Raw genomic sequence first — 13,687 nt, 5'->3', positions numbered from 1 at the left:
CTCGTGGTTCTCCCACTTGGGTTAGGCGTTTAGTCACAGTTCCCACTACCAGCCCATGAACCAGCCCCTCGCACATTTCCTTGCACACCACGCCTTGTTCCGCTCAAGCCAGCATCTTGGTTTCATTTGATCGTGTAGGCACGGTTCCGATGCTACACATTTAGAAGGGGGAAGTCTCCATTTCACCTGCCCCGGTGCTGTAAATTAAACACCTCATGCTCACAACCTTTCACACACCCCTTATCCTTCAATGCTGATCCCACTGCCTGCCCAGCTGTCTCGCTGCAGCCCATTCCGCGTCCTAGCGCCGGAGCACCTGCAGGGGGCGGCAGAGAGCTTTCCTGCGACTGCCGTAGCCGGTAGGAGAAGGCAGCCGCGGAGAGCTGGTCCTGGGGCTGTGTGAAGTCTCCGCATTCTGCGGCAGAGGGACTAGACCGGGGGAGAAAGGAGACTACGGGCAACCCACGATGGCTGAGGTTGGCTTCCTTCTCTGATCACACAGCTAGGTGAGCCGGCCGGCAACAAAGACCAGGGCTGAATTCCCGTCCTCCCAAGTCACCCTCGTGCTGCTTTACTGGTGCGGAGAGGTGAGTTTGATGCACGAAGAGGTATCTGGCTGAATAGGTATCTAGAGCGCACATAGCCAGGGGCTACTGCAGCAAGAGAGGGACCCTGGCGAAGCCAGCCGCTATCTTTGTGCTTTGTCAAGAGCAACAAACAAGCTCCTTAATTATTACCGGGTTATCGCTTCGGCGATGCCCCAAATCGGGCAGAGCTAGAACAGGATGGGCTTCCTGGGATCATCTCCGGATTCTGCATGGGAAGATATTAGGGGAGACACCTCTACTTCTGGGGATCCCTCCTGGCTGTTAATTGTAACAAGAGTAGCAAGGTGGCAAGCACATTGTGAGCTTGTCTATCTGCCCAGCAGTGGGGGAGGATTCCTTCAGCCCTTTCATTAGGAAAGCAAAATATTACCTGTTGCACTGTATTATTTAATCAGTGACAGCAGTGGGCTTGGAGCAGCGATCTGTAATTATTTCAGGGATTGTCTTGATGTGCTCATCACATATGGAAAGCCAAACATTTGCAAGCTGAAGGTGAGAAAACTAGAGAGAACCAAAAAGTATCCCTTAGATCACACTGTTGCTCTATATGCCTCTCAGCTCTTTTGTTATGATAACGACATTGAGGCAGAGACCTACGGAAAATCGGAAGAGAAATTAATGTGTGAACTAGTATTTGTTTATTAAAGTGGGGATGGCAGTTGTGTGGTTGACTTAAACCAAATATACCCTTTTTATTTTAATGCATGGGCCTGATTGAGAAGGGAATCTTTGCTCATAGTTTTTTTAAGACGTTCTTGGTGACAAACCAGCATTCATACTTTTTTCAATGACATTTGAGTATGAAAATGAATATTGGATTTCTTTTGGAGCCAGAGTACACCCAGTAGTATGTCAATCTTTACTTAGAGAGAGTATGTTTTATAGCAACACGTTGTCTTGTTTTCTCTTTTGCTCTGATATAGAAATATGGGGTTCAGATTCTCAACTCAGTTGCTGTAGTGTAAATAAGGAACAAATCAAGCTGATGGAGTTACTCCAGCTATAGACCAGATTGGCATCTAGCCCAGGTGTTTTAGAGGAAGGTGGCATGTAAATATAGAAAAGGGACACTTGCAACCCTCTAATTTACAGTGTGCATTTATGGTCATCCAGAAATAAGCATCCATCTCTTTAAACAGTAAGGGTCAGATTCTCAGTGTAAATTGACATAACTCTATTGACTTCAGAGCTACTCCAGTTCACACCAGGTGAGAATCTGGCCCAAGCTGCAAGATGGTTTTTAGGGTTGTCAGCAGTTATGTGTATTAGAAACCCCAAGAGCCATTAAAACTAGGGATTATATAGTACAGATTGATTTAAGTACTTTCTTCTGCCAGCATACTATAGCATTTTTCATTTCCTATCTAAAGCTGAAAGTGAGAGGAATGTATTGGCTGCATCACATTTATGCCTTTCTTCCATGAGCGGAACTGGAGTAAGAAAAGCAAATCTTGCTACAGATGATTTTACATGACTCGCTTTTGACAAAGCATGCCACTGTGACTTTATTAGGTTAGAAATTGGAAGGCAAATGTATGCATTTTTTGGAGTTAAAGACCTGTCTCTCTTCTGGTAGATGAAACAATTCATAAAAGCTTTTGCCTTTCTAAATGCTTGTACGGGATGAATATGATTTGCCATTTACTCCTCTGCAAAATAAACCAGAAGAATGAGATTTCAAAAATATATTCATATCCTTCTCTAAATAAAGTACATTGGACAAGATTTGTGCAACATATTGTATTCTGGAGAAAATTTAATAAAACATTATTTTATTTCACGAAGTTGCTTGAAATGTGTTATTGCTTTAGTGTGGGTAATGCTAATGTAGCAATTAATATATCTGATATTTATGATTAAAATAATCTTATGTCTTTCTATAGAAATATTGGCAAACCTTTCTAACAAACAGAGATTGGTATTTTTTGTGAAACATGCTGTGTACAGAAGTAAAATTATACTATGGTGTAATTGGTGAGATGAATTATCCACACTAAATGGTAGTATTGGTACAATACTAATCATCTATAGTGCCTTCGTCCATAGATTTCAAAGCAGTTTACAGAGGAAAGTAAATTTAGTTATCCTTAAATTCACAGATGGGAAAATTGAGGCAGAGAGCAAGGTGACATAACACGCTAAAAGTCATACAGCAGGGCAATAGAGGTAGTAGGAACATTCTTATGTGGTCTTTAAAAATATATAAAGAGAAACTTCAGTGTCCCTTTCTAGCCTATGCTTTTCTGAATATTTACGTCTGAGCTGAGTCATCTTACACAAAGAACATCAAGGAACTTTGTGTAAAGGTTCTGTTTACTGGAATGGGCAAAGTGCAAATATTTAGAACTGTTGAAGACTTTTAAGTAACTGCTGCTGAGTAATTGGGGCTTTGAAATAATTGAGGGTTTGGGAAAGGGAAAGGGAGTTCAACTATCTGCAAATAGATTAATGAATACTTATGGTTTTTAAATATATTCTGTAGAATAAAATTCATTAAAGTTAGTTTGGCCAAAAGTAGTAACTTAATATAAACTATCCCAGCTGGCTTAAAAAAAAAGTAAGAGGGAACCTTATATGGCATTATGAGCTGAGCGCTGAAGATTATTGAATAAGAACCTTTGTTCAACAAAGTGTAACGGGGCATGTCTCAACAGCTGAGCTAGAAAAATAATGTGATATATATTCTACATGAATGGTGACAAACACCAAAGGTGTCAGTATTGTTACCTCCGTGTTTGAGGATATTAGCATATGGTTTAAATAAAGAAATATTTAGGAAGAGACTTTCTGCCTATTCACTGTATTACACTGCTTTAAGGTTCTGTGCAGAAGTCACAATGACGTGGTGAAGCTGAAGACAGGACCTGGGAACCTTCCGCCTGCTCAATTTTGGGTAATCCAGTGAATTCTCCAGCGTTCCATTTTCCCACCATGGCTAAAAGTGCAGAAGTGAAGCTGGCGATCTTTGGTCGAGCTGGCGTGGGGAAGTCAGGTATATTTGTTGTCTGTTTTCCTTCTGTCTTTGATCAGGTGGCTTTTTCTTCACTCTGTCCAGTGTTCTCAAAATGAGCCTTTGTGTATGCAAAAAACTGCTGGGCCTTCCTCTGATTTTATCTATATCAGCGTGAATCATGCAGAGCGTCAGAGAAGCCAGTGGGGTGATGTGGGTGTAAAGCTGGTGTCAGAGAGATCAGCATCAGGCCCCTAATTTTTAATTTAGCTTTCCACGCCATTTTTCATGCGCTAGGCTCTGCAAATAAAAGGAATAGTATAACAATGGAAGTGGGATCAGGCCTACTGTTTGAAGTCAATGCCAAGACTCCTATTGATTTCTGTGGAGATAGAGATGGACTAGCATTGTTTAATTTGTCCCTCCATAGCTTGCTTATTATCTTTTAATTCCCTATACAAAAGGAGGTCAGAGCCCAGGTAGAATAATGCACTTGTCCTGAGCAGTATTGAGTGCTGCAGTGCCTATTGATTCCAGTGGGGATTTCTGGTGCTTAGCAACTCACAGGATCACACCCTAGGAAAGTGCACTGGAAGCGATGTGGAGCTAACAACCAGTTGTGTGATATCCCAGCAGTTTTCACAGGATTCTAAAGAGAAGTGGAAGGACCAAATCAGATCAGGGTGACTTTTTGGATGACCCAGTTTTGCCCTGTTTTGAGGAGGATAAAGCAACAACTGACTTTATTCACAACATCACCATTTTGGCCTCCTGCAGGGTGGAGAGGAAACAGCTGGCGTCTGTTTTACATAGAATATCCCTCCTTGTTGCTTCCACTTAAAATTAGCTTTGAATGAGCAAGTTAAAAAAATTAGGCTCAGGGGAGTCACAGAACTCCCACCCACTTCAGCGCCCAGGGAATGACTGAGCCCTTTAGTGAGCTGCTGGCCAAATTCACCTGCCAACTCCATTGGTATGCCCAGTGAAACAAACCCCCATCAGCAAGTGACAATCTCAGTAGAAAACAAAAGTTTAGACACACCCACCCCTTTTCTACTGATCTATTCATTCCAGGCTCGATTTTCTCACTATTGTCTGGGATTTTGACATCAGAAGGTTTACATAAGATGCACCATTTGTACTTAGAGCAGTACAATGGTGCATTTGTAGAAACAAGTACTGACTGGTAAGTGATATGAGGTGCACATGCTACCTTGAGTAGCACTGTAGTCTTGCAGTTACTTGATGACTTTAAGACCACCTTAATATACACTTCAGACAATAGGACCAGAAGGCAAGGCCTAATTTACCTCCTGTGGCAGTTTGGGACCTTGCAAAATATAAAACTGGCCTCCACAGGTACCATGTATTGTAGCTGTTTGTTTGAAGTGTGAGCAACATGAAGTTACAGTGTGTGCTTTTAAGAACATAGGGCTAGATACTCAGCTGTTGAAAATCAGTGCAGTTCCATGGAAGTGTATTTTAGTTGATAGCAACTGAGGATCAGGCCTATAAACATTATTATTGTTTAGTTAATTTGGATCCAAGTGTGTTTATTCAGAAAATATTGTACCAGGAAAATATCAGTGAAATAGCTCACTTCCATCAGCCTACAAAGGAAGAGTGTACATGGGACAGAGGACATTATAGCGATCATATCACAAAGGAAATACAAATTGAATCATAGCTACTTACATAACATATTTAAAAGGGTGCTCTTAAGATTAAAAACAAAGATTTAAATTGCCTTATCTATGTTATAATGCCACAGACTGTTAACTGGAAGTGCCGTAATGAATCTGCCTTTACTTTCTACCATTTATCCTATTTAAGGTTTGGAAGTCAGTTTGGACAGTGAAATAAGGCCAGTTAGTTTCACTTTTTGTTTGTAGTCAAACTCTGTTTATGGTTGTGGTTGCCTAGCACAATGCTTTGGTTGGATTCAGAATAATGAAGGAAAATCTCCCTCCCAAGTGTCCCCTATCCCCAAAAGTTTTTTCGGCAAAATTAACCTCCCTCCACACACACAAAATATTTCTCTTCATATGAGGTTTCGTAACTTTTATTTAAAAAAAGAGACTTTAAAAGTTCAATCAAAAGTAATCAGCAGTGTCCTTCGTAAGAACATCCAGCATGCGAGCGGTACAGTTTTCACATTTGGTCTTCTCTTTATGGCCTTCACTACACTAAGGTTTTCTGGCAATTATTCCCCACTGTGCTAATATCAGGATACTAGCAATACTGAGACTGTTATTGTGGATCAACTATGAGCAGGATGAGACACAAAATAGTCCCCAGAGCAAACTGTTGTGGACAGAGAGGCCCAGTGTTAGGCTGTAATAGATGCTGCCTCTAAGTGGCTTTTTTGTGAGAGAGATGTAGATTCTTGAGAGTGTCCATATAATTTTCCATCAAGATGTGTCCAGTTTATGATATGTAGTGTGTGAAATCCTGGTTTCTCTGAATGTACAGTACTAGACTTGACTAAGCCAGACAGCTGGAAGTTAAGCCAAGTTCTAAAAGCCAGAACATGACTCAAGACACTGGAGAGGACTAGCTGCATATGAAGAAGGAAATACATGTGGCAATAAATAAGACTGTTTTGATTACCAGAGAGTCATTCCAAAATAAGGTCACTGGCTTTCTCTCTTTTTTGGCTCATCCTCATTTAACGAGACAGGGCAAGACATTAGATTCTAGTCTGGCTTAAGCCTTTATTGGCTCCCTCCCTAAAAGCAGAACATTTGTGAAGTTACAGAAGCATATTGTAATGTCCTGGAAAGATTCCCCTCCCAATTCTTGATCAGGGTTTGGGAATGATCGAAGCTGAGGTAGCCATAAAGAATTTTTTGCAAAAGAAATAGTGTGTGCTGGGACAGGATGCTTTGGGAATTTTAGTCTTCCATCATGCAACAGTGAAGCCAATGGGAGTTTTACCATTTTTGTTACTGGCAGTAGGATCAGGGCTTTAGTCTGATCTATGTAGTAGTCCACTTAATAGGATTTGTTCAGTAAGACTTCCTATTCTTTCCTTCAGTATATTAATTCAAGGCTCTCAGAAAGGTGGGATGGAGCATGAGTGATGAAGTCTGAAAGAGCTAAAGCCAGATTAAAACAAACTTCTACACTTGCTGCTACTTGTCAGGTTTCCTTGCCCTTAGGTTTTCTAGGCTAGAGGGTTTTTTGTTTGTTTTAAATGGTTACATAAAATCTGTTCTCAGTCATAGCCACTATTTACTTATCATCCTACCAGATTAAGGCCAGTAGATTTAATTGCTAATCTACCTCACCTATTTTATTTTCCTCTCTAGATATAAGCCCTTCAAAGATAAAGGACCAAATCTACTCGCACAGGTGTAAATCAAGAGTACTTCCACTGAAGCTAAGAAGGTTACTTCAGAATTACTGAGCAATAAATGAGCATTTGGTGCACGGTCTCTCTCTCTTGTGCAAGTTAAACCAGTGGAAGTGTTCCAATGCACGAACACACCACGAGCTGCATTCTCCATTCTGCTAAGGCCAGTTTGCACTGCATAAACAATGCAAAGTGGCCTTAAACTGGCTGCAGGTAATGGATAGAGAATTCCTTCTGAGCAGCAGAACTGTTTGCTGTCTCCTGTGTCACCCACGCCCCACCCCCACTTAAGGGGAAGAAAGGAAGTGGCATTTCAAAGGCAGGGAAGGGGCATGGCACAGCTCTACTCTACCCAGTCCTCCACTGGTGTAAATTAGGGTGCACTTGCACTGGAGCCAGGCAGCCCTGAATGAGAATGGCCACCAGCTCTCTATGTCCTCCCCTCTCCACAATGTCTTGGATGGAATGGAGAATTAAAGCTCACAGTAGTTTAAACTAGGGCTGTCAAGCGATTAAAAAAATAATGATGATTAATCGTGCTGTTAAACAATAATACTATTTATATAAATATTGTTGGATGTTTTCCACATTTTCAAATATATTGGTTGGTTTCAATTACAACAAAGAATACAAAAATGTACAGTGCTCACTTTATATTTATTTTTATTATAAATATTTGCACTGTAAAAATAAAAGAAAGGTATATACAATTTGAAGAGAAACTTTTCAATTCACTTTCTACAAGTACTGTAGTGCAATCTCTTTATCATGAAATTTGAATTTATTAGTGTAGAATGATATACAAAAAAACCTGCATTAAAAATAAAACAATGTAAAACTTTAGAGCCTACAAGTCCATTCAGTCCTACTTCTTGTTCAGCCAATTGCTAAGACAAACAAGTTTGGTTACAATTTGCAGGAGATAATGCTGCCCACTTCTTGTTTACAATGTCACCTGAGAGTGAGAACAGGCGTTCACATGACACTGTTGTAGCCGGCATTGCAAGATATTTACTTGCCAAATCCGCTAAAGATTCATATGTCCCTTCATGTTTCAACCACCATTCCAGAGGACATGTGTCCATGCTGATGATGGGTTCTGCTCAATAACGATCCAAAGCAGTGCATACCAAAGCATGTTCATTTTCATCATCTGAGTCAGATGCCACCAGCAGAAGATTGATTTTCTTTTTTGGTGGTGCAGGTTCTGTGGTTTCCGCATCGGAGTGTTGCTCTTTTAATACTTCTGAAAACATGCTCCACACCTTGTCCCTCTCAGATTTTAGAAGGCACTTCAGATTCTTACATCTTGGCACTTCAGATTTTTACATCGAGTGCTGTAGCTATCTTTAGAAATGTCACATTGGTACCTTCTTTGTGTTTTGTCAAATCTGCTGTGAAAGTGTTCTTAAAACGAACAACATGTGCTGGGTCATCATCTGAGACTGCTATAACATGAAATATATGGCAGAATGTGGGTAAAACAGAGCTGAAGACATACAGTTCTCCCCCAAGGAGTTCAGTCACAAAGTTAATTAACGCATTTTTTTTTAACAAGCATCATCAGTATGGAAGCACGTCCTCTGGAATGGTGGCCAAAGCATGAAGGGGCATATGCATGTTTAGCATATTTGGCATATGGTAAATACCTTGCAATGCTGGCTACAAAAGTGCCATGCGAACACCTGTTCTCACTTTTTGGTGACATTGTAAATAAGAAGCAGGCAGCAGTATCTCCCATAAATGTAAACAAACTTATTTGTCTTAGCAATTGACTGAACAAGAAGTAGGACTGAGTGGACTTGTAGGGTCTAAAGTTTTACATTGTTTTGTTTTTGAGTGCAGTTATGTAACAAAAAAAATCTATATTTGTGAATTGCACTTTCACGATAAAGAGATTACACTACAGTACTTGTACCAGATGAATTGAAAAATACTATTTCTTTTATCATTTTTACAGTGCAAATATTTGTAATAAATAAAGTGAGCACTGTACACTTTATATTACGCGTTATAATTGAAATCAATATATTTGAAAATGTAGAAAAATGTCCAAAATATTTAATAAATTTCAATGGGTATTGTTTAACAGTGTGATTAATTGCGATTAATTTTTTTGAGTTAATCGCGTGAGTTAACTGCAATTAATCGACAGCCCTAGTTTACACAGTGCTGTTCAAATCACTGTTCAGTTTGATTTTACACCTTCATTCCTATTCCACAGAGAGCTGGGATTTCATAATGCAAGTGGCTATTTTAAAACTCTGTGGTATTAACAGCCATTAAAGAAAGTCACAAAGGTCTGATCCCCCAATGGTTGCAACGAAGGTCTGCAATACATGCATGGGTGGGAGGGGGAAAAGAAAGGCTGGAGAGGAATGACCTGTACGGAAGGGGAAGAGCATGAATATGTGTGTGTGAGAGAGAGAAAAGAATGGGTGGAAGCATTGAAATGGTTGAAGTCCTTTCCAGCTCCCAATGTAATTGGCCTTTAAATACAATGTTCAAAATACAGTATCTATGCCTCGGAGACTTTTTTTATTTTGACCTCAGAATGATTAGTGTCCAGCTAAGGTATGTGCAAGTCTAGCTTCCAAAAGCCAATATAGCTTTTACTCTGTAAGGCCCCATCTCAGTGTGGCAGATTGCAGGGTTTTGCACTGGCAAATAGAGCACATCTAGGTCACCAGGATGAAGAGTTATTTCTGCTGACTCCTGCTGGCAAATGGCTCCCATCAGTTTCAAGCCAGGATGGAAGAAACTGCCTGAGAGAAAGGTAGCTAGGGATACAGGAGCCCTGCAGAGAAAATGCTAGGAATAGCCATGCTCAGGCGAAAAGCCTAGCCAGAGGTTGTGGTATTTTGTTGTGGCTATTTAAGTGAACAGCAAAGGCAAACCCCAGGAAAGGCCATGATTCATGCACTTGGTTAGCTTTGCACACTGTGACTGGAAGGGCATAAAGTTAAGCACATGCATAAGTTTGGACCATATCCAGCATCTGCTTATGCTGTGTTTGGAGCAGTGTCAGAACTGCACTTGTGATGGGGCCCTATGCTACATTGACCCTACTGACTGCAGCATGCATACCCAGGTCAGCATATGGCCCTTGTTCAGTGATCACTTTGTTGCAAGAGATCTGCTTTATTCTGTGTTCAGTTTCAACGGGCTATATATAACAGGAGCTTCACAGTGCCCCATCCAGACTATGTTTGGGAAGCTCAACCCTTAAAGGCATAGTCCCCAATACTACAACCATGATAACCAAAGCAAAGCTGTGTGAAAAATGAAATGGATGAATCTGGGCTTTTTTCTGAGAGATGTGGCGGTGGTCTGAGGAGATCCTTTTTGGCCGTGTGATTTGTGCATGTTTTAAGTTTTATCAAAAGGGAGATACTTTTACATTTGCCAAAAAAACCTGAGTGAACAAAAATAATCTCTTCACTAGAGCCAGTCAAAAACAAGAGGGCAGGCAAGGAATCCACTAAATTTGTTTATTTGTGTGTGGGGAGGCGGAAGGGGGGGTTATGAAATTTTACAAGGTGCTGAACACACAAGCATCTGGTGGAATCACACGCGAACAACAGAAATGTCTTAAACCAATTCCCTTTTTGTGCCCAGTATATAATTAAGTACAGAATAGAGACGCAGTACAATGCAGTACAATTTTTTTTTTTTTTTTTTTGCATAGCACTTTTCATCCAAGTCTATAGGATAAAATGTTTGTTGTAGAACTGGTTGGAAAATGGTGGGGCACACATAAAATTTTCCCATTTATATTTTTGAAGTCTCAAATTTAAAAACATTTCAGCCAGCTCTGGTTTGTTATGCTACAAAGTTCAATCTTCAAGACTGGATGGCAACAAGTTACTGAACTCAAAACTAGAGTAATTGGGTGAAGTTCTACATCCTGTGTTATACAGGATGTTGGACGACATGATCTAAACATCCCATCTGGTCCAAACATTTTTGAATCTATGGATGAAATAATAGCAGGGGAGGAAACCAAGTGGTTGAGGCGGGAGACAAAAATATATGTTCCGACAAGATTTTAAATGTACAATGGGAAACTCTTGTAGATGATCCAGATAGATGGAGCTTCAGAGGAGAGGGCTGTCATACCAGTTGTGGCCAGATTGTATGAATTCAGCAGAGAGAGGGGAAGGTGATGCTAGACATAGTTGCAACACCAGGGAAGGGTGTAGAGAGACAGTGTATGGAGGCAGGCTAGAACGAGTCCATAGAGAGTTGTAGACACAAGAAGTCAAGCTTTGAACCAAGTTCTACGCCCTCCCCACTCATTTTAGACTTTAACTCCAACTCCTTTTTTCCAAAGGCACACACAGTTACCAAAGATGTCTCTTTACAAGTGATTTTCAGCCTCACAATGCACATTCTTATGCTCCCACCCCCTTTCTTTTACCATTTTTAGTTCAGCGTATTTACTAGGAAATGTCAAATTCTTCTTCAACAGCAATTACTCATCTAGTTATCAGTTCTGTCAGGGGGAAAATCCTCATCACACAAAAGCTTTAAAGTTAGGGCAAGTTACCATAACAGGTTACTTCAGAAATCCAGAAAATGGGATGGAATTTTATGGTGGTACAGTGGGTCAACTGCTTTCATTATTTATCTAAAGACACTCTTATCATAGTGCTTGTTACAGGATCATCTGTATTAGTTTTTCCTAACATGCACTGTATTCATTTTTCCTAATGCGGTGCTGGTGAAATATTATTATTTTTCCATATTAAACAACTCCTGCCTCTTCTGTCCTCTGGTTTTATGCCTTGGATGAGAGGATGTGCTTATCAGAGGGTCCTGTGTACACATGTTTAACTTTTGTGTATTACTAGGAATAGAATGGTAGCCAGTGCAAGGAGAAGGGGACGGGAACGGGCCTCTGGCCATGCCCCCAGGCTACTCAAACACGTTCCTTTTTGATGTACGTCATGCTCTAACCTGTGATATGACTCTTCTGCACCCTTCATCTGGGGTGCAATTGATCCCTTTGCATAGGGCCAACCCAGGCCCTATGCACCAATTAAGCCCCTGAAATAGATCCGTTTCATCCATGAAAAGCATGTACAGGGATTCTGTATCCCTCTTTATCCCCTGCTCACTACCCTCTGCACTCTTGCTCGCGAGCAGCCAGCGTCAGAGCAGACAAAGTTTCTTTTCTTGTGAGTATGTTTGACATTACATCCTCCTCCTCCCAGCTCACACAAATCAAGGAGTAACTAATGCAGGAATTTGCTAGCCTAAAACCAAAGATGTTCATAAGTCTTATCCCTCCTCTCAACTTCATCTTCTTTACTGTCACTTGCATCTATTCTACCTGCATGTCCTCAGAGCAGCTGGTGACAGCTGTCAGAATTAAGTCTTGTTCTGCCGTTTTTGGTGTCTGTTTAGGTTGTACTAAATATAATCTGCTTGACCACTGGGGAAAGGATGCCAGACTCCAAGGTTTGTATATACTGCACTGCTCTCTTAACATACACAAACAAACCACAGTGCTTGGCTTGGTGAGATGGGGACCTTGATTGTTTTTGGCCTCCAGGAATTACTGCAAAAGATCAGCAAAGCCTCCTCATGGGGTGGTCAGAGGACTCACTTGCCAGGTTACCATAAAACAGTATACAGTATTTTACCACTAACTGCATGGTAACTACCTGAATGTATCATTCAGTATTTCTTCTGGGTAATTACAAATGCTGGCTTTAGGATTTGGGTCTCCCCCAGAGAGGTTAATCTCATTCCCTAATCCCACCTTGAGTGCTTGCAGTTCCTACCTTCCCCTTGTTTCCCCATGTCCGTTCACGTATGTGTCTCTCTGCCCCAGTTTTCCACCACCTTCCCCCCCACCCCCCAACTGATCAGCTCCCATTTCTGGTCTTCCGCCTTCATCCACTAGCTCTGTAAGGCTCCACAGCCATCCGCTGAACCTCTTCCTTCATTCACAGCTGCCTCTTTAGCCTCCCCATTCAGATTAAGAGAGCCGACAGCTGGTGGTGTGGAATGGCACATAGTAGCCCCTCACAAGACACTCATGCTGTCCTAGCAACTAGGATCGAGATTTGGATTTGTGGGTGCTCAGAACCTCTCAAAAATCAGGCCCATTGGTTGCCTGGAGACAGTTTCTTGCTGGGTGGGGTTAAAAAGGGCAGCAACACATCTGTTTACATTGTGCAATGTTTTTAGCTCAGGCAGCCCAAGCTGGGGAGTGAACATAAGGGCTCACTCCTCAGCTGTAAGCTGCATGCCATTAAGTCAGCATTCTTGCATATCATTAATAGACTCCTGCAAAGCATTCCACTGCTGTGGTGAGGAGGCTAGTGTAAGAATGTGATTAGACTGTAAGTGAGCATCCGCTGATGTAACTTATCACCTGATTTGCAGAGTTGCTGAACTCCAAGTCAGTGGGAGCTGATGGGCATCCAACACTATTGCACATCAAGCCAGTAGAGTACATGCTTTGGATAGAAAGGATAGGATTATAATGAGAAAAAACAACCTTGTCATTCCCTATATTTCCACACCCACTGCCCCCACTTCACTCCTGTTGGTCGCTTTTTCTGCTACATCTTCCCCTTTTTTCCTCATTGGGGCCTGATCCAAAGCCCAGGAGAAAGACTCCCGTTGACTTCAATGCTCTTTGGATCAAGCCTTCAGTGCCAGTTACTTTCACACCAGTGTGTAGCTTATACAGTTTATGTCATCTCTGAATTGCTCTGTTTGATCTAATATTTCCTTCCATTTGCCCACGATTATACCAAA

General features: G+C 41.3%; 1 protein-coding gene across 2 annotated transcripts in view; it reads left to right on the top strand.

The window, feature by feature from the left end:
- Positions 1–386: 386 nt before the first annotated feature.
- RERG (RAS like estrogen regulated growth inhibitor) overlaps positions 387–13,687 on the top strand; it is a 121,443-nt gene continuing 108,142 nt past the window's right edge. The window contains exons 1-2 of one of the 2 annotated variants that reach the window (XM_034781844.1): positions 387–506; positions 3,427–3,600. In XM_034781844.1, the coding sequence (XP_034637735.1) occupies positions 3,540–3,600 (61 nt within the window). In that variant the 5' untranslated portion in view covers positions 387–506; positions 3,427–3,539. Of the gene's footprint in view, positions 588–3,426; positions 3,601–13,687 lie in introns of both variants that reach the window. The other variant, XM_034781836.1, reaches the window with a different exon arrangement.

Source organism: Trachemys scripta, chromosome 1 (genome assembly GCF_013100865.1).
Source record: "Trachemys scripta elegans isolate TJP31775 chromosome 1, CAS_Tse_1.0, whole genome shotgun sequence".
In the NCBI taxonomy this organism is placed as follows: domain Eukaryota; kingdom Metazoa; phylum Chordata; order Testudines; family Emydidae; genus Trachemys; species Trachemys scripta.
Note: the sequence above shows the minus strand (reverse complement) of the source record. Positions and strands in the feature narration are given on the sequence as shown.